At 44.8% G+C, this 18,846-nt stretch overlaps 1 protein-coding gene across 2 annotated transcripts; it reads left to right on the top strand.

Moving 5' to 3' along the window:
* The first annotated feature begins 809 nt into the window (after positions 1-809).
* Positions 810-18,816, top strand: Epb42 (erythrocyte membrane protein band 4.2). Of its 2 annotated transcripts, none has more exons than XM_048792981.1 (13): positions 810-1,136; positions 3,398-3,583; positions 5,036-5,266; positions 8,101-8,219; positions 9,093-9,197; positions 10,141-10,318; positions 10,936-11,074; positions 11,356-11,462; positions 12,136-12,378; positions 13,347-13,646; positions 14,930-15,090; positions 16,196-16,329; positions 18,010-18,816. In XM_048792981.1, the coding sequence occupies exons 1-13, from the start codon at positions 1,127-1,129 to the stop codon at positions 18,170-18,172; spliced, it is 2,076 nt and encodes a 691-aa protein (XP_048648938.1). In that variant the 5' UTR covers positions 810-1,126; the 3' UTR covers positions 18,173-18,816. The 2 variants fall into 2 exon arrangements, with proteins under 2 accessions (XP_048648938.1, XP_048648940.1); XM_048792983.1 differs by having other exon boundaries at positions 11,356-11,456.
* Positions 18,817-18,846: the final 30 nt, after the last annotated feature.

The raw sequence follows: 18,846 nt of genomic DNA on the forward strand, positions 1-18,846 counted from the left end.
AAATAATAATAATAATAATAAAATTTTAAAAACAAATAAATAAAAAATTAAATTCTTGTTAAAAAACCTAACTTCTTCGATTCTTATGAAGAATTCTTTTTTTGAAGGCAAGAGTAGGAAGGCAGCAGGGTTTTTGTTTTGTTTTACACAAAATAAGATTTTTCAAATAGGTAACAGTTCAAAGTTTTGAAAGCATAAACAGGTAAACAGCAATAAATAAATAAATCATCTTTCTACCCCATCACCCAGTATCCCTGATCACAGGTAACAGCATTTTTCATAATTTTATATCCTTCCAGAGGCATCTCACACATATGCAGCAGGTATTGCTGCCCCTGGGCCTGCCTCCAGTGACAGTCTCAGACGTCCAGGCAAAAACTGAGCTCTAGAAGGCCAAGGAAGACCAGATATGAGATCTTTTCCCATGTCTTATATGTCTCAGTGACTATACAAGGAGAAATTGAAAAGATCCAAGGCTGAGCTCCAAGACAGTTCCATCTTCTCTGGTAGGTTTTCCCAGACTGTGGTCTTAAAAGAGCCTTCTGCTTTTAGAACTTTTCCCCCATACTCTGCAACAAACTCTACCTCCTTATCTCTTTCACACAGATGAATTCCAGACACACATGTTCTCTCCTTATATTATCAAAACAGCCCATGAGCATCTAGCAATGCAATTCAGATTTGGACATGGGCCTCCTGTTTAGGGAGTCACCTTCCAGGGTTTTCCTTTGTTGTCCAGATAACATCTCTGAGGGGCTCTTAAAGCCACTGAAGAAACAGGCTTAGAGGTTTCTTGGGGGATCTTCCAGCTGGTAGGTGTTGCTGGTTGCATCTCTCACTCCAGGCCTGACAGTCATATCCCTAGCTGGGTCCCCTGGCACAAGAGATAGAACTCAGGAAGGGTTACTCCCAGCAGCTGGTCCAGGAGATACCAGCAGGGAGGGAATAGGAGAAAAGAAACCTGTCAGGCCACTCACAAGAGGAGTGGAGAGAAATTTTGCTATTTACAAATTTTTACGCACTTGATCATTTCTTGTCTGCAAGAGATTTTCAGAGAGGGAACCCAGAGGCAATAATTCAAGACAGGCATTTCCTGTGCTGAATTGGATGAAGGTGGCCTACAGTCATGGGACAAGGTGAGCCAAGCCACAAGGCTTACTGAACTGTCATTAATTCCTCCATTATTATGTGTTTTCATTAAAGAAAGTAGGATGACAGGAAAGGTGATGGTGGGGGAGGGGAGGGGAGATGATAGTGTGGCTGTGGTGGGATAAATAAGTGGGTGCTGTTGGAGAGGAGATGGTGGTGTGGCTATGCAGTGGTAATGGGTAGATGGTTGGTGATAAATTAGTGGTCACAGTTGTGATGATGATGGTGTTTAAAATGGATTTACATCCTTATCCCAGGATCATCATAACCTGATAGTTCACAGCTCACTGGGCTGTGATACAAATGAGAGACACCCCAGAAAAGCATGAGTCCAATAAAAGGAAAGGGGAGGTGAGAGTCAGGGAATCAACTAGAAGGGGCAGACGCAGACATAAACATCAGGCAGACCTGGGGGGTACAGAAGCTTCAGGAACTTCTGCAGGGGTCCATCAGCACAGGCTGAGGCCCAAGGTGCCTCTGAGAAACTCTCCATAGGGCTGACTCGATGTTCTCATCCATTCACTGACTGAGCAAACACTGACTGGGTAACTATTGTATTCAGCACACTGCTCGGCACAAGATGCAGTTATGAAAAAACACTACCTCAGGAAGTTCAGTGGGAGGGGTAGCAGAGAGAAAAACTGGATGGCTATAAACTAAATGCTGAAAAGAGTGAAGCAGAGTATATGGGAACTCAGAGGACTGATCTCCGCCTGGAGGAGTCAGTGAAGGCTTTGTTGGGGGGTGTCTTAGGATCCTGGAAAATGAGTAGGCATCAACCAGGCAAAAAGAGGCAGGAGGAGAAGCCTTCCTGACTGACCCAGAATCCTAATGGATCCTGAAGAGTGGCTCTTCTGTAACACTGTGGTCATTAAGTCATGAGGTGGACTCAGATACACCAAGGCTCAAATCACATGACTGTTCACCATTCCACCATTCACCAACACAACCAGTCTAAAGAGGCAGGGCTTGTTCTGGTCCCCAGCAAACAGAGAGGAATCGTTTCTGGTTTCTGAGTACTGCCATTTTCAATTTACAAATCCCAGCCTTGCTGTGGCTATTTTATTTATTGCAATGACCTAACCAACCCACTGGTGGACAAAGGGGTAAAAGGAGTACCTAGGGACACCAGGATTAGATGCACAGAGAGTTTCCTTTTCTCCTCTGTATACTTTCACACTCCTTCATATGAACAATGTCACTTCTTGCCCCCCATTTTTATATCAATGGCATCTTCCGTCAGCTCTATCACTAATGAAAGGAATATTATTGGAGGTGGGATATTTTCTTTTCTTTATCCTTCCCTTCTACTCTTGAGCTCTAAGTCAGAAAGTTTGGGAACTGATGGAAATTGGAAGCAGAATTGAATTTGCCAAAATATCTTGGAGCCTGAAGAACTTTGCCATCGGGGTCAGATCATTTCCCTGAAGTAGGTTTGACTCTATTCCACGCCTGTCAGCAAAAGCCATAGCTTCTCTATCCCAGTAGCTGAGCCCCTGCAAACACTGCAGGCCACCTTCAGACTAGAGAGACTCCCAACAGCCCTCTGTTGTCAAAGAAATTAAAAAGTTCACAACTTTGCACAAGGAACTGAATTTTCTTTTAACAGCATTGTGCCTTATCTTGGACTTGCCAATGATATTTTTTAAAAATTTCTGTTTCCTTGTATTTCCTCTTCTCCATAAAATAAAAAATTAATTGATACTTTTCTCAGGCTCCTTGTAGAGTTTCTCTGAACAGTGTGGTGCTGAGCTTTTGGTAAGCCTCTAGGTCACTGAACACACATGATCTCAAGGGAACTGGTTCTACTCTCAACCTCACTCTTTTCCTCTTTAGGACAAGAGAACTGGATCTCAAAACGAGTTCTGAAAATTACCCAATTGCAATCTAAGAAAAAATGAACAAGGATAAACAAAATTCTGGATCCTATTCATTGCTTGGAATTGGGAACATAAAAGGATATCAACAATGAGAACAAGCATTGCTCTCCATAATAATAACTATAGCAATACCACTTCATGGGTTTTAATATGTCTGACACTGTACAAAAATATATGATCTTACTTAATCCCCACAAACTCTGTAAGGAGGGTTAATAATTATAAGGAGAAGGAAATTGAGGCTCAGAGTTTGCAAGCTAATAAGTAAGGTGAAACGATGACTTGAACCCTTGTCTCTCTGACTTCAGAATCTTGCTTTTACTTATATTGTTACCCCGTATCCATGATTTTGATCATTTTCACAATAGCCCTGGATATCGAGAGCTGTGACTTCCAGGCAGCAAAAAACAACAAGGAGCACCATACCAGTGCCATCAGCTCCAGTCACCTCATTGTGCGGAGGGGGCAGCCCTTCACCATCAGCTTGCACTTCCGTACCCCAGTCCACAGATTTCTTCCTACCCTGAAGAAGGTGGCCCTAATTGCACAAACCGGTAAGTGGACAGGTTTAGATATCTTTGGCAATGGGACTGTGGGATTTCTCTCTCAAAACAAAAGAGAGAGGAAAAAGGAACAAATGGCCCACACTGTCATGGGGTCTTAAGAAGTCCTGCCCACCTGGAGATGCCATGAGATAGTGTGCATAATAAATGCTGTCTGTTACTATTCAGAATTTGCTCAGCAGCATTGTCAAATGTTTTAATTTGGTTGTAAATTTAGTTTTTGTAGAAAAGCCTGAATGGGCTCTAACTCAGGGTAAATATAATATCTAATTGCCACTATTTGTTAAATCTGTACTACATGTCCAATATTTTTAAAAAATATTTTTTAGTTATCAATGGACCTTTATTTTATTTATTTATATGCAGTGCTGAGAATTGAACCCAGTGCCTCACACATGCTAGGCAGGCGCTCTACTACTGAGCCACCACCCCAGCCCCTACCTGCTTAATATTGAGCCCAGTACTTCATGTGCAATATCAGTCCTCACATTGGCCTCCCCACTCCCCTACTCTTTTTTTTTTTTTTTGTAACTGAGAATGAACCCAGGGGTGCTTAATGACTGAGCCACATCCCCAACCCTTTTTATTTTTCATTTTGAGACAGGGTCTTGCTAAGTTGCTTAGGGCCTCGCTAAATTGCCAAGGCTGGCTTTCAATTTGCAATTCTCCTGCCTCAGCCTCCTGAGCCGCTGGGATTGTTGGCATACACCACTGTGCCCAGCCTTTCTCCCCCACCTTTTTTCATATTTTTTATTGGTGCATTATAGTTTTACATAATGTGTATTTGTTGCTACATATTAGCAGATGCCCACAATATAATTATATAATTTGGCCAATATAATTTCCCAGTCTTTCCCTTTCACATTGTCCTTATGAAGCAATTACAATCACCCCTCCATATCCATGGGTTCCCCCATTCTCGGATTTAACCAACCACATATGGAAAATTCCCTGGGGGTGGATTATGTCTGTACTGAATACATAGACTTTTTCTTGTCATTATTCCTTAAACAATATAGCATAATGACTATTTACATAGGACTCACATTGTATAAGGTATTATAAGATATCTAGAGATTATTTAAGATATATAGGAGGATGTTCATGGGTTATATGCAAATAACTAAGCCATTTTATATAAGGGACTTGAGCATTCTCAGATTTCTGCAGGAGGTCCTGGAAAAAAATCCCCCACATATAGGGAGGGATGACTACATTAATATGGCCATATTATTGACTATGAAACTTTCGAAAAGTGTAAGCAATGAACAATGAGAACCTGTGCTCTCCTTTACCTTTTATTGTTCCTCATTACTGGATAGGCCTCTTTCGTTCTCCTCCAACACAAACTTTCACCTCCCCCATCTTTGTAATACCCTGACTTTCTTATTCTGATTGTGATCAAGAAGTCCAAATGGCTGATTTATCATTGTGGGATTGCAGGACAGCAGCCTTCCAAGACCAACAGGACCCAAGTCACTCTTCCCATTTCCACTATGGGAGACCAAAAATGGAGTGCAGCAGTGGAAGAGAGAGATGCCCATTTCTGGGCCATCTCTGTGACCACATCTGCTGATGCTGTCATTGGCCACTACTCACTCCTGCTGCAGGTCTTGGGTGAGAAGGAACACCTCTTGGGCCAGTTCACAGTGCTCTTTAACCCATGGAGTAGAGGTAAGTTTGGACCCAGGCTACCCTGGGCTGCACCAAGGCATTGGAGCTGAGGTGCAGGTCTGGGAGGGACCCTTCTCAGACGCAGCATCCTGTCTGGGTATCACCCTGGTAGAAGCACCCTGGGGCTTTCCACTGAAATTCCAGGTGCTGGCTCAGGTTATTTCAGTTGTGTGAGTTGAGACTCACTTAAATAACCCTAGGAAAGTTACCCTTTAACAGTAAAGGGGCAAAAGCTGGAAAAGGCTGCAGGAAGGCCATGGGATAGGCTTCTCTGTCATTCCCTGTCACCTTTAGTCTATCTCCAGGGTGTAGTCAGGTTTTCTGGGGCCAGAGCTTTTATAATTTGAAGGACCCTTTTAAAGAAAAACAATACAATTGAATTGAATTGCTAACCCCCTCCAAGAGGGGGACCTGTGGAAGAGGTCTGTGTTAGTGAGGGTTCCCAAGCTTCATCAGCTTCACAGTAAATGTGCCCAGTTTTGCTTTGCTTGTCTCCATTTGTTTGTTCTGTTCTTGAGACAGATTACAGGGTCCTCTCCATTTTAACTTGTCCAAATATCTAACTGGAGCCCTATAATTCAGCCAGCTTATAGGTGGGCTCCCCTGGGTCATGCAACCTCATGTTGCTCATTAAGTGGCCACCTCTAGCAAAGCTGAGCCCTGATTGAGGCTGGGGCTATTACATCTAGAAAGGGTCATTGAGGGGCTGGAGTTGTGGCTCAGTGGTACAGAAATTGCCTAGTACAGGTGAGGCACTGGGTTTGATTCTCAGAACCACATAAAAAAGAATAAAGATATTGTGTCCCTCTACAACTAAAATTATTTAAAAGAAAGTAAAGGCCATTAGACATGACTGATTTGCCCAAATTAGGACCCAATGGGGCATATTCTCTTCCTTCTCATTCTGAAGATTGGATCTTTCCTTTCCTTTCTAAATTTGCCACACCCACCTTAATCTGGTGGGCTCCATAAAGGATTGATTGGGAGAATGGAAAACAGTTCCTCCTGGCTTTCCTGTCCTCAAGACTTCAGATCTTGAAAAACCCTTTCATTTCATGAGTTTCTCTGCCAGCCTGAGGGCCCCCCTTTAAAAGGCAAGATGGATAGTCAGAGGAAACATGGAAAGTAAAAGAATCTTCACAGATTCCTAGAGCCCCATCCTGGACCCAGGTCCTGACTATGTTTCTCTGTGGTACCTGAAGCCCAGTGGCCTCACTCTCTCTACTTCTCTCATCCAGGGTGGGGTTTTCCAATCCCTACTGCCTGCTTTGGATGGTCCTGCCAGTCCTCAGTTCAGACCCTTCTTTCCTGTTCCAAAGGGGTAGGCAGGTGGAGCAACAGATGGGAGTTAGTGTCCATTCAGGAGCCCTTATTCCATGTGGGTGAACGTGGATTCAGGGTCCTTTAGCTGACAGAGGCCCCATGGATCTCCACATAGGGAAGACCTTCAAGCCATTTCTCCCAAAAACTGAGGCTTTGGTGTACCTCTCACTAACTAACTGAGTCCAAATCCAGAGCTAGAGCCTGGCAGCCATAGTAAAGACGAGCAAAGACAGTATTAGAACAGTGCTGGGTTCAAAGGGAAGCCACAATCTTGACTGGTGCCAGGATTCCTGGCTTCATGCTTCAGTGAAGCATGCTCACATGCTCAGGCCACCTAAGGAGGCCTTTCATGTGAGTGTGCCAGTGTGCATGGAGGTGTCGGTTAGAGCGTGGTGAATTGTTGGCTCTGATCCTTTGGGAGATGACAAAAAGAGGTTGAGAGCCCAGGCAATGGCACATGCCTGTAATCCCAGGGGCTTTGGAGGCTGAGGCAGGAGGATCACGAGTTCAAAGCCAGTCTCAGCAAAAGTGAGGTGCTAAGCAACTCAGTGAGACCCTGTCACTAAATAAAATACAAAATAGGGCTGGGAATGTGGCTCAGTGGTCAAGTGCCCCTAAGGTTAACCCAGTACCAAAAAAAAAAAAAAAAAAACAGAGGTTGAAAGATTCTCTGGCATCTCAGTNCCTCTGTTTTTTTTTTTTTTTTTTTGGTACTGGGTTAACCTTAGGGGCACTTGACCACTGAGCCACATTCCCAGCCCTATTTTGTATTTTATTTAGTGACAGGGTCTCACTGAGTTGCTTAGGGCCTTGCTAAATTGCTGAGATTGGCTTTGAACTCACAATCCTCCTGCCTCAGCCTTCCAAACTGCTGGGATTACAGGTGTGCAACTTGCTCCCAACCTGGAAATCCTTGTAAGAGTTCCCAGGAACTAGTCTAACTGCCCCCACTCTTCCATATCACCAAGTCAGAGAGATAAGACTTGGCAAGCAGAGCTGTTCCCTGCACTGCTCCCAGCTTCCTGGAGTGAGCCATGGTCTCCTCCAAAGTTGCCTATCCTCCTCATGATGCCCAGCCCAGCCCTGGGGTGAGGGAAGCAGAAGGAACTTCAGGAAGAGATGGTAGGAGTCAGACCTAAGGCACTGCTCCTTCCTACCCTGTCTTGCCTCAACTCATCTTCCCTCTGCTCATTCCTGTTTACCTATGACTTCCCTTGAGCTGATACTGCTCTGTCTGCAAACACCTTCTGGGAACTATTCTGCATTTTAAGGTTGTCTTGTTCCTGTCTGCCTGGCTAACCATGAAGGCCACATCCTGACTGACCCAGGAATTCTGGGCCAGGTCTCAGAACCGGCAGTGGAAGAGGGACTTCTTCCTGGATCTTTATTAGGCCCAGAGCTGCAAGGGAGTCCTATAGCCAAATATGACCTGGACTGGGAAGGCAGAGACCTGAGTACAGAGGGCAAGTCTGGCACCCCTCAAACCCTCATTCTTTCTTTCTTCTTGCCAGAGGATGACGTATTTCTACCAAATGAGGCTCAACGCAGTGAGTATGTGTTGAACCAGAATGGTCTCATCTACCTGGGCACGGCCGACTGCATCCAGGAAGAGCCCTGGGACTTCGGCCAGGTATTTGGGACCTCCAACGGAAGGAAAGGACAGTGGCTATCCTATAATCTTCCATGTTCAGGCCAGACAGGGCTGCCAGATCCAAAAGTCCCTGATTGTGAGATCATTTCTTAAGCCCATTTTAGCCCTGTGGTATCTCCCTTTCTACTGGGTCTCATCACACCACCTTCCACAGCTGCCAGAGTTATTGTCCCCAAAGCTGTGGCACATGAAGTCTCTATTAAAATAATCTCTAATATCTATAGAATCAAGACCAAGTCTCCTGCCCTGATACCCAAGGCCCTTCCAATGAGGCACTGCTTTCCTTTCCCCACAAGCTGCCCTGTGTCCTAGCTGCAGGGCGTCAAGGCTGATGTTTCCTCTGCCTGGAACAGCTTCTCCCTTTATCCTCTGGAAACTCCTATCTATCTCTTAAGACTTCCTGAAACAGCTTCCCCCATCCCCTAAAGGCAGAGGGATTCTCTCCACTGCATTCTCTCCTCTGCATTGGTGTCTCTATAGAGCCCTGAAATCTAAGGGCCATGTATCTATCTCTAGCGCTAAACTGGGGGCTCCTCCAGAGCAGGAGTTACCTTGATATCCTCCAAACCTGCCTCAGGTATGGGGCAGTAGGAGCTCATGAAATAAAACAGTGATGGTCCTCAAGAGTTCACACCCTCTCATGTGCGTCAAACAATAGAACAGGCAAAGGTCTGGATGCTGGGACATAGGGACCAGGAAGCACAGTGGGAGAGAGGCAAGAGACAGAACTCCCACAGGAGACAAGGAGGCAGGGGAGGAAGGTGCAGAAGGGAGGGTGAGATGTTGGGGCCGTCCTAGGGAATGAGTGCCTGACCTGGAGACCCTTTATTGTGGCCCTGTGTGGTCTTACAGTTCGAGAAGGATGTCATGGACATAAGCCTAGGCTTGCTAGGCATGGACAAGCATATGGAGAAGTGGAGTCAGCCTGTGCACGTGGCCCATGTGTTGGGTACCTTGGTGAGTGAGAAGTGGGAACCAGAGGGAAGAAGAGATGGGAAAAGAGCCCTTTGACAGCCCTGTCCCACCTGTCCTGGAAGTCCTCAAAATCACAAACAGTCCCCTCTCCCAGGCTTTTAGAGGGAAAAATGCTAAAGAGGGAAGAAGTTTAGGCAATAGCCTCCACGGGAGCAATAAAAGAAAAAAAAAAGGTATCATTCAGAAAAAGGCCAACTGAGGGGCTGGGGTTGTAGCTCAGTGGTAGATTGCTTGCCTAGCATGTGTGAGGCAATGGGTGCAATTCTCAGCATCTCATATAAATAAATACAAATAGGTCCATCAGCAACTTAAAAAAAAAAAAAAAAACAGCTGAGAAGGAAAACTGGTCTGGGATTCCTCAGAGGACTCCTCCCCAATCCTTCCACTGCACCCTCCCAGACCCAACTGTAGTGTCCACATTACCAGTGCTTGCTGCTACCAGGTCAAAGGGACCTGTCTTTATTTCTAAGAATAATGCAGACCATGAAGGTAGCTTGGTGGTTTTCCTTGTCTCTGAAAGTTCTTCCATAGGAGTAATGTGCTATTTCCTTAGGTGCCTCTAAAGTCCACTCTGAAAAGGAAGTAGGACCAAGGCCAGCCTCTATGGAGGAAGAAGCCTCCAAGACACAAGGCAAACTAAGTCAAAGGAGTCAGGGCAAGGGAAGCTAATGACCAATGACCAAGCACTTCCCAGCAGCTTTCTTACTCCTCTCTGTGGCTCAAGCAGGAGAACTTATTTAAAAACGTAATCCTGGGTCTGAGTTCTAGCAATGACAACCCAGTGGGTCTAGGATGGAGTCCAGAAGCATTCAGATTTAACAAGTCTCCAGTAATTCTGATTTGTGCTTGGAGAGATGCAGTGAACCCTCATGTATTTCATGTATTTTGTGCCGTGGGACTCACACCCACACATTTCCCCAAACAGCTGCAAACTCTCAAGCAGAGGAGTGTCCTGCCCATCCCGCAGGCCCAGACTGCCCAGGAAGAAGCCCTGCTTAACAAGCGCCGGGGAAGTGTACCCATCCTGCGGCAATGGCTCACCGGTCAAGGGCGACCTGTGTATGAAAGTCAGGCCTGGGTGTTGGCTGCTGTTGCTTGCACAGGTACAGAGCAGTCAACACATAAGTCAGTTACCTGGGCTGCTGTATACTGTCTGTCCTGTGTCCTGAGTTGCCCCTTGACCTTCCATCTGGGAGGGACATCTCCAAAAGCAGGCACAAACCTCTACTCTGCAGCTTTCCCCCATCTTCATCATGCCCATAAATGGTTCAGCCTTATTAAGAAACCAAAACCACTTCCTGTCTGGCTTGGGAACTCCTTGTCCCAACCAATCCTCCCCAATAGTTTTTGTTTCTTTTCCTGTCAACAAAGCTGGGTCCTTTTTCAACTGTACTCTCTAAGTCACTTTCTCTCAGAAACATTCCCTCACCCTGCTGCAAAAGAGCAAGTTCTATCCTCTATTCTGCAGTCCTCTCCCGTGCTCTATATTCAAGTGCTGGGTAATTTGTACCTCCATGATCAGTCTTTATGTTCTGTTCTTTAGTGCCAGTTCTAACTTCCTGGTGCTGTGCTCCTCCTCCTTCCACAGTGTCATTTGATATTTAAAACAAAGTTTACCCAGAAGAGACACTGAAAATTCTAGCCATATGCATTGTGTCCACTCCCTCGGCCCCAACTTCTCTGCTCCCTCTGACACCTATCAACTACCTCTTCTCTGCAGTGCTGCGATGCCTGGGAATCCCAGCCCGTGTTGTTACCACATATGCCTCAGCCCAGGGTACCCACGGGGACCTGTTGGTGGACGAGTACTACAATGAGGAGGGGATCCAGAATGGAGAAGGTCAGAGAGGACGCATCTGGTGAGAAGCCCAAAGGAGATGGGGTTCCAGATTAGGAAGAGCTCCAAACCCTTTTGGTATAGGCCCATGGGAATCCCCACATCCCGAGCGGCTCTGGTACTCAGAGTAGGCCTTCAGGACTCTTGGAGGCAGGTCAGTCATGTGTGTACTCCCCTTCCTGGAAGTGTTATGGACACTTTTACAGTGTCTTCCCATCCCCATGGTAACAATGACTCTGCTAGGCCCATTTCTAGAACCACCTACATACTCTTTTTCTTCCCATTTGCATTTGATACCTTCAGGATCTTCCAGACTTCCACGGAGTGCTGGATGACCAGACCTGATTTTCGTTACCCACATTATGCCGGATGGCAGATTCTGTATCCATATGTTCCTAATAAAGGTGAAGGTAAAGCCTGGGAGTGGGCTCAGGACTACCCAGGGCTGCAAGAACTGAAGAGGTCCCCCAGAGAGAAAACAGGAACAGCAGGTGTCCCAAAGGGGATCTGTGTTCTCTAAAACAGGAGAAGCAGAAGGAAGAATAGTGGCCAGCAGAAAGGTGACCTGATACCAGCATGCTTAGCCATATAGGGAAATGATCTTAAGATGCCCGGATAGTGCAAGTGCTAGGGCAGGGCTAGCAGCATAGGATTTCTGAGGTTCTGGATGGGGATGAGGAAGGTCTCAGGATAGGCTCAAGCTCAGAAAAGGAAACCAGCAGCCATGGAAAGGGTTGTTCCTTGCTCAGAAACAGAACTGGCAGATAGCAAGTGCTTAAGAAAGATGACCAATTCCTGTCATATCTGTAGTTGAGCTGGCTTGGGAACTCCCATGTATGACACATGTTCCTCTGACGTCCTTCCTGGCCAGTTTCAGAGAGGGCTTCAACCAGAAAATATTTTTACTGCATAGTTGTCTCACCTCTCTCCTCTAAGAAACTGCCTAGTATCACCTGTGACCTTGAGCCTGGGGGAGGGAAAACAGGGTACAGGGTAGGGACTGATGTGATGTAGCAGCTCTGAGAAGAGCAGAGGAAATGTCTGGGAGTGGTCCTCTTGCTCATTAACCTTTCTCTCCCCCAGGCTTGGGATCCTGTGATCTTGTTCCAGTCAAAGCGGTCAAGGATGGGATACTGGAGCTGACCCCTGCAGTGTCAGACCTTTTTGCTGCAGTAAACGCCTCGTGTGTAGTCTGGAAGTGCTGTGAGGATGGAAAACTGGAATTGACCAACTCCAACACAAAGTATGTTGGCAACAACATCAGCACTAAGGTTGTGGGCAGTGACCGCTGTGAGGACATCACTCAGAACTACAAGTATCCTGCAGGTACTGGCCAGGGAAAAGCCCCAGGTTTCTCAGCACTGAAATGAGGGGAAGAGATGGGCCAATCAGATATAGGCCAGAAAAAGTCCCAAACTTTTCTCCAATGTATCTATCCTCTATCCATGAGATGTCAGCACCCCTCACATACCAGCTGTGTCAACAAAAAGTGTATTCAGGCATTTCCAAATGTTGGCAAGGGGGGGGGGAGTGTAAAATTCCCCGAGTTGAGAACTACTGCTATAAGACAATACACTCAAAACCAAGCCCAGTGTTCAGAAGAGTTTCGCTATTGCCTCCTTCCCCCTTGCCTCCAACACCCCAACTCTTCCTTCATATTAGCAGGTGGCACTGCTTTCCACCTATTTGTCAAAAGAAGAAGGGAGTCTTCCCTTTTCACCTCCATATACTATCCTCACATGAATCTGCATCCTGAGCTGTTTCTCATCGCCTGGAGTTAATCCAGGCCTCATTACTTCTTGTCTACAAGATTACAACAGCTTGCTAACTGGGCCGCTGGCCTCCAGTATCTTCATCATGGTTCTCTTTCCAATTTTCAGTTTCCAGAATGAGCTAAGATAAAAAAATCATTATGCACACCCCCAACTCCAGAATAGTCCGTGGCCCCATTACCCTTGGAGTAAGTCCAAATTCCTTCACATTTAATTCCCTGAAAACTGTCCTCAGAGACAATGTTGGCTTGTTGCAAAGCTTACTCTCTCCTTGTTTAAGGGACAAATTCATTTCAGTTGAATAAGTTGGTCCTTGAGTGGCTTGGAAGAAACACATTATCTGTGGTGGCTCTGCCTAACACAGGCATTTTGTGGGCTAAATATGGCCTTAGAGGTTTGCAAAGCTTTTGTGACTTTGATATCTGAGTAGAAATGGGGTAAATACATGTTAAACTTTGGCTTTAATTAGAAGGGTCTGTACCTGCTAGGTGAGAGGCCTGCTTTGTCTCTTCCATATTCCAGGATCCCTTCAAGAAAAAGAGGTGATGGAGAGAGTCCAGGAAAAGAGAATGAAACAGTGGAAACCGAATGGCATCAGACCCCCCAGCGACAAGTGGGCTGATCCTCTATACCTGTTCCTGGAAGCACCCAGCTCCTTTCCCTTGAGAGGGGATGCCCAACTCTCAGTGATCCTGTTTAACCCCAGCGACCAGGAGAAGGAGGTGCAGCTGGTGATTGGGGTCCAAGCTGTGTATTACAATGGAGTGTTTGCTGCCAAGCTCTGGAGGAAAAAGCAGTTTCTCACACTCAGCGCCAACCTGGGTAACGCTACAGCCCCACCAGACACCCTTGACACACCAGGCTCCACCCTGGACACTGCCACAGGTCTCCAGAGAAGGCTTTTAACCTCTAGTGCTCATGCATTCTCAATCAGCCATTCAACATATATTTATTGGGCCTGACATGGCAAAAAAAAAAAAAAAAAGCACAATCTCAACTGCAGTCAGATAAACAAACAGACTTATCATAACAGTGAGGAGGCATCTGAGGAGGTGAACAGAATACAAGGGCAGGAGAGCATCTCACCCAGGCTGGAGTGGGCTGCCCCCAGATGACTCATGCCATGCTGAGTCTTGAAGGACAGGTAGGAAGACAGAAAAGTGTGCTGGCATTCCAGACAGAAGGAACATGAGCACAGATTCCTCCTTCTCCCTGAGATTCTTGTTTAATTGGTCTGGGATGGGGTCCAGACACTGGTGTGTGTGTGTGTGTGTATAATTTTTTTTAAAGCTCCATATGTGTTCTAGGGTTAAGATTCCCTGGATTAGAAGAGTCATTCTCAAACTTTGTCACCCGTCAGTCACTTGGGAAGTCTGATGCTTGGGCTGCATCCAGGCTATGAAATCAGAAACTCCATGGTAGACACAAACATCAGAATTTTTAAAACTTCTCAGATAATTCCAATGTGAGGCAAGTTTGAGAAACAGTGGGCTAGAGTTTGCCTACAGGATCGCAACAGCTTCCTGACCATCTCCCTGCCTCCATACTCTCTGTCATTGTTCCCTCTCCAAGCACAGGGGGAATGGTGTGAGGGCAGTGGTGTCAGAGCTACAGAGAGCCCAAATGATGATGGATCTTGTATATGATGCTAAGGAGTCTTGTTTTTGTTCTCTGAAAAAGGGAAGGAAAAGCAGAGAATGGGAAAGAACTATGTGAGCATATATTCAACAACCATGTGTGTCAGCTTCTTCATTCAACATCATCTCATTTAGCACAAACCATCCCATTATTAGATAGACACTGAGGCCAAAAGAGCTTCCCTTCTTTTAATTCATGGGAACTTTTCCACAAACTTTTCTTCTAATTCACGGGAACTTTTTCACACTGAAGTGGTCTGCCAAGAGTGTTGGTGGAAGTGGTATGGGGGAATGGAGGGTAAGAATAGGGTCTTGAGCAAATGCAAAGTTTATAGCTGTGTGGGAATCAGGCCTCTTTCTGACCTCAGTGAGACCTTGAGTCCTTTGCATTGTGTGAGGAATGATGGCTTGTTTCAGCGGTATATGCACTCACCCCTTTGCACTGACTCTGCTCATCATGTATTTCAGATATGAGAATAACTATCAGCCTGTCATTCTCCCATTTTGAGCGACACCCACCGGAGAACAGCTTCCTCAGACTTACTGTGATGGCAACACATTCTGAGTCCGGTCTTAGCTGCTTTGCTCAGGAAGATGTCGCCATTTGTAGACCACGTCTTGTTATCCAGGTATTCTTCCCTGAATTGCTCTCATTTGCTGCCACTCTGGTCATTTCAGAAGGAAGCCCAGCTCCTCAAGCTTCAGAGCAGATGAGCATGTTGCATAATTGCCTAACAATGCTAGGTTTGAGAGCTCTTCTCTTGAAAGAGATGACCTCTTACATGTAAGATTAAGATTTTAAATTTCCAAATTTAAATGGTTAAGGTTTCTTAACCATACTTAAAGGATAATAATAAGCTGTATTTATTTAGCCCTTTATACATATGCCAAAATATATTCACCTCCTTTATTTCAATACAAAAGCCTTACGAGGTGGAACCATTCCTCTTATTCAGATGAGGAAACTAAGTCTAGAGAGCAACGTATCCAAGAACATAAAAGTAGGAAGTTCTAGAAGCTTGTGGCGCTTGGTGCATAAAGCTTATGGCTCTTTCCACAAGTCTACCACAGCCAAAATGAATGAGATCTGATTCCTGTTCAAGGAGGTTTTACTTTGGTAAAGGAGACACAACATTTGGTCTTCTACATAAGTGCTTTACAAGAGGCAAAGTCACTAAGAGAAAACTGAACTAAAAGAGATTAACTCTAGCTGGTGGGTTTATGGACAATTTTGTGAAGGAGGTGACATTTATGATGGGCCTTGAAACATGGATATGCTTTCAGTGCAGAGGTAGGGGAAGGCCATCAAAGGCAGAAGAGGACACACAGAGGTGCAAAGGAAAGGAGCCTGAGTGTTGGGCTAGGGATGGAAATTCCCTGACATGGCTGGAGCATCCTTAGGTCAGGGGAAGAACCAGTAAGGTTGAAAAGGTAGGTTTGGAGCAGATTGTGATGGACCCTGAATGCAAACTAAGCTAGATTCTGAAGGCAATGGGAGACCCTCCAAGATTTCTAAGCAGAGAACAGGCATCATCAGAGAGAGTCCATGATGGATAAAGGGTGGAGAGTAAATACAGAAACATTGGGGAGAAGGCAAATAAGTCAACTGAGCAGTCTGGGTCAGGGTGGCAGAAATGCGATGCATAACTGAGGAGGGAAGGGAATGCACAGGAGGGGAAAGTGGGACAGATTCTGTGCCCTTTGCATCATTCCATGTGTTGTCCTTTCCCACAGATGCCAGAGACAGCCAAGCAATATCAACCTCTTACAGCCTCAATTAGCATCCATAACTCCCTAGACTCCCCCATGATGGACTGCATGATCTCCATCTTTGGAAGGGGGCTCATTCACAAAGAGAGGAGATACGGGTAAGAAACTGAAAGCTTCTTATCCCAGTGATACATCTGGTCAGAAAGGAAGAGACCCAAAAACAATGACTTAGAATATCATAGGGAGGGTGAGCTGCAACCACAACATACAATTTTAATTTATTCCCTATTATTCTAATTCCCTACTTGCACTCACATCACTACCCTTCATATCCTTTTCTATTTGTGTGTCCTTACATGAGTATGTGTAAAATGTGTAGCATTGCTTCATGAGTCTTTGTTTTTAACTTATATAAATGTCTACTTGTATCTTTTCACTCAGAACTGATTTTAAGATTCATGGACATATATCAAGTTCATTGCTTCTGCTACATAATAATCCTGATGTACATCCATCACTTCTTACCATTCCATGATGATGGCCACCCAGAGTGCCTCCAACTGTGACACCATAAATATTGTTGCAGTGAACAGCCTCACATATGTCCCCCTTATATGCTTGGTTAAGACTCTGATGGGGTCAGGGGACATATATGCCCAGGAATGAAATGATGGGTTACAGGATATGATCTGGTTTGACAAGGTACTTCCAGATTTATTTGCAGAATGGCTACAGAAATCTACACTCCCTCCAGCAGTACATGAGTTTCTATATCCTACCTCTCCTCCACTGGTAGCAATAATTATTAATTAATTATTAATTTCTTCCAGTCTAATATAAAACCAGTAGTATCTTACTACTGTTCTAATTTGCCACTCTTCATTTTTCTTCACTGTTTCCACTTCTTCCTTTACAAAAAGTCTATCCTTATCTTTGTCCAGTCTTCTTTTGGTAATCTTGCCATTTTTTCTTGTTGATTTTATTCTACACTGTAACACTGTGTATTCTACATTAGTCCCTTGTTGATTAGATGTTACAAATATTCTTTTAGTATGTCCACTGCATCCTTCATTGGTTATATGATATAGAGTTCAAGATCCCCATTTCTGTCTTCCCTGAGATCCCTGACAGACAATCAGGTTATTGAGTCACTGCCTCAGCCTCATGGAACTAAATGAGCCACTCTAACCAGTTAAGATGTTAACTGCCAACATTTTACCAGACTTTTTGTGGTTTACCAGGTCCACTGCGTGGCAAAGCTCCTCAAAAGAAATCCACACCATTCTCTCAGTCACCAAAAGGCCTTCAGCAGGCCAGGAGTTGATAGGGCCTTCAAACATCACCAACTGACACAATGATATTCTCCCAAAATGCCTGCTTCACCCACTATGCTTAGAACTAAGTGAGGGTTCCAACACTATTTTCCAAACATACACCTGTCCTATTACCAAGAAATGACAGACTGAATCACAGATAATAAAAGGAAAATGAGAAGCAACCCTTATTATTCTTCTCTTTCAAAAATATGCAGTTGCCCAGTGTAGGGAGGTTCTGGTCTTCTATTCTTCTAACCACCTCTGGCTTAAAAGCTATGTACATAGATGATTTTTTCTTTTTCTTTTTTTTTTTAACATCTTTATTTTATTTTTACGTGGTGCTGAGGATTGAACCCAGCACCCCGTGCATGAGAGGTGAGCACGCTACCGCTTGAGCCACATCCCCAGCCCCATAGATGATTTTTTCATAGTCCACCTCTTCAAGCAAAGAACAGAGTTACCACAATGAGGACAGCAATGAACCTGTGACAGAATTAGCACCCACTTTTTCCTTTATTTCAGATTAGGTTCTGTGTGGCCTGGAAACACCTTGAGCACCCAGTTCAAGTTCACACCAACACAGCTGGGGCTCCAGAGGCTCACCGTGGAAATGGATTGCAACATGTTCCAGAACCTAATCAGCCACAGAAGCATCACTGTGGTAGCCCCAGAACTTTCAGCTTAAACTTCCCAGCTCTAATCACCATTTTCCTCATAAACTCTTGAAACTACACTCTAAAACCAAACATGTGCTGCGGAGGGAAACTCTGTCAACCAATGACTCTCCATTCAGGTTGCAGAAGAGTGACCAAGAACAAAGTTAGATTCCGAGAAACCAAAAGACCTGTCACCTGGCTTAAAGCAGCCATGAGGGCTAGATGTTTTAGAACAGAACCATTAGGTTAGAGTGACAAAAGGACGCCTTTGAAAAGGTACTCAGATCTAACTTTTCAAAGTATGAAAAGTATATCTATATATTTGCCTTTTCAGAGTATATTCAGATTTTCTAAGTTTGGGGCTTTTCACAACTTTTACTGAATAATAAAACATTCACTAACTTAGAGGCAAGGGAAAGGACCTAATGTGCAAATCATTATTCCATTTCTGATGAAGTAGTATAATATTAGCTAAGACTGAAATTTTTAGATAATCTTAAAATTATATTGATTAGTGCTATCATTACCCTTAAAGATCCAAAGATGACTGAACAAATGTATAAAATATATAACACAGGCCACATGTGGTGGTGCACACCCATAATCCCAGTGACTTGATAGGCTGAGGCAATGGATCCTAAATTCAAGGCTGGCGCTGGCCACTTGGCAAGACCCTATCTCCAAAAAAAAAAAAAAAAAAATA

Source organism: Marmota marmota, unplaced genomic scaffold (genome assembly GCF_001458135.2).
Source record: "Marmota marmota marmota unplaced genomic scaffold, marMar, whole genome shotgun sequence".
Classification (NCBI taxonomy): Eukaryota; Metazoa; Chordata; class Mammalia; order Rodentia; family Sciuridae; genus Marmota; species Marmota marmota.

Excerpts from the sequence above, each read along its gene's own strand:
- Epb42 (XM_048792981.1), top strand. Across the intron at positions 3,584-5,035 it reads GGCCCTAATTGCACAAACCG|GACAGCAGCCTTCCAAGACC; the intron begins GTAAGTGGACAG and ends GTGGGATTGCAG. Across the intron at positions 13,647-14,929 it reads CACACTCAGCGCCAACCTGG|ATATGAGAATAACTATCAGC; the intron begins GTAACGCTACAG and ends CATGTATTTCAG.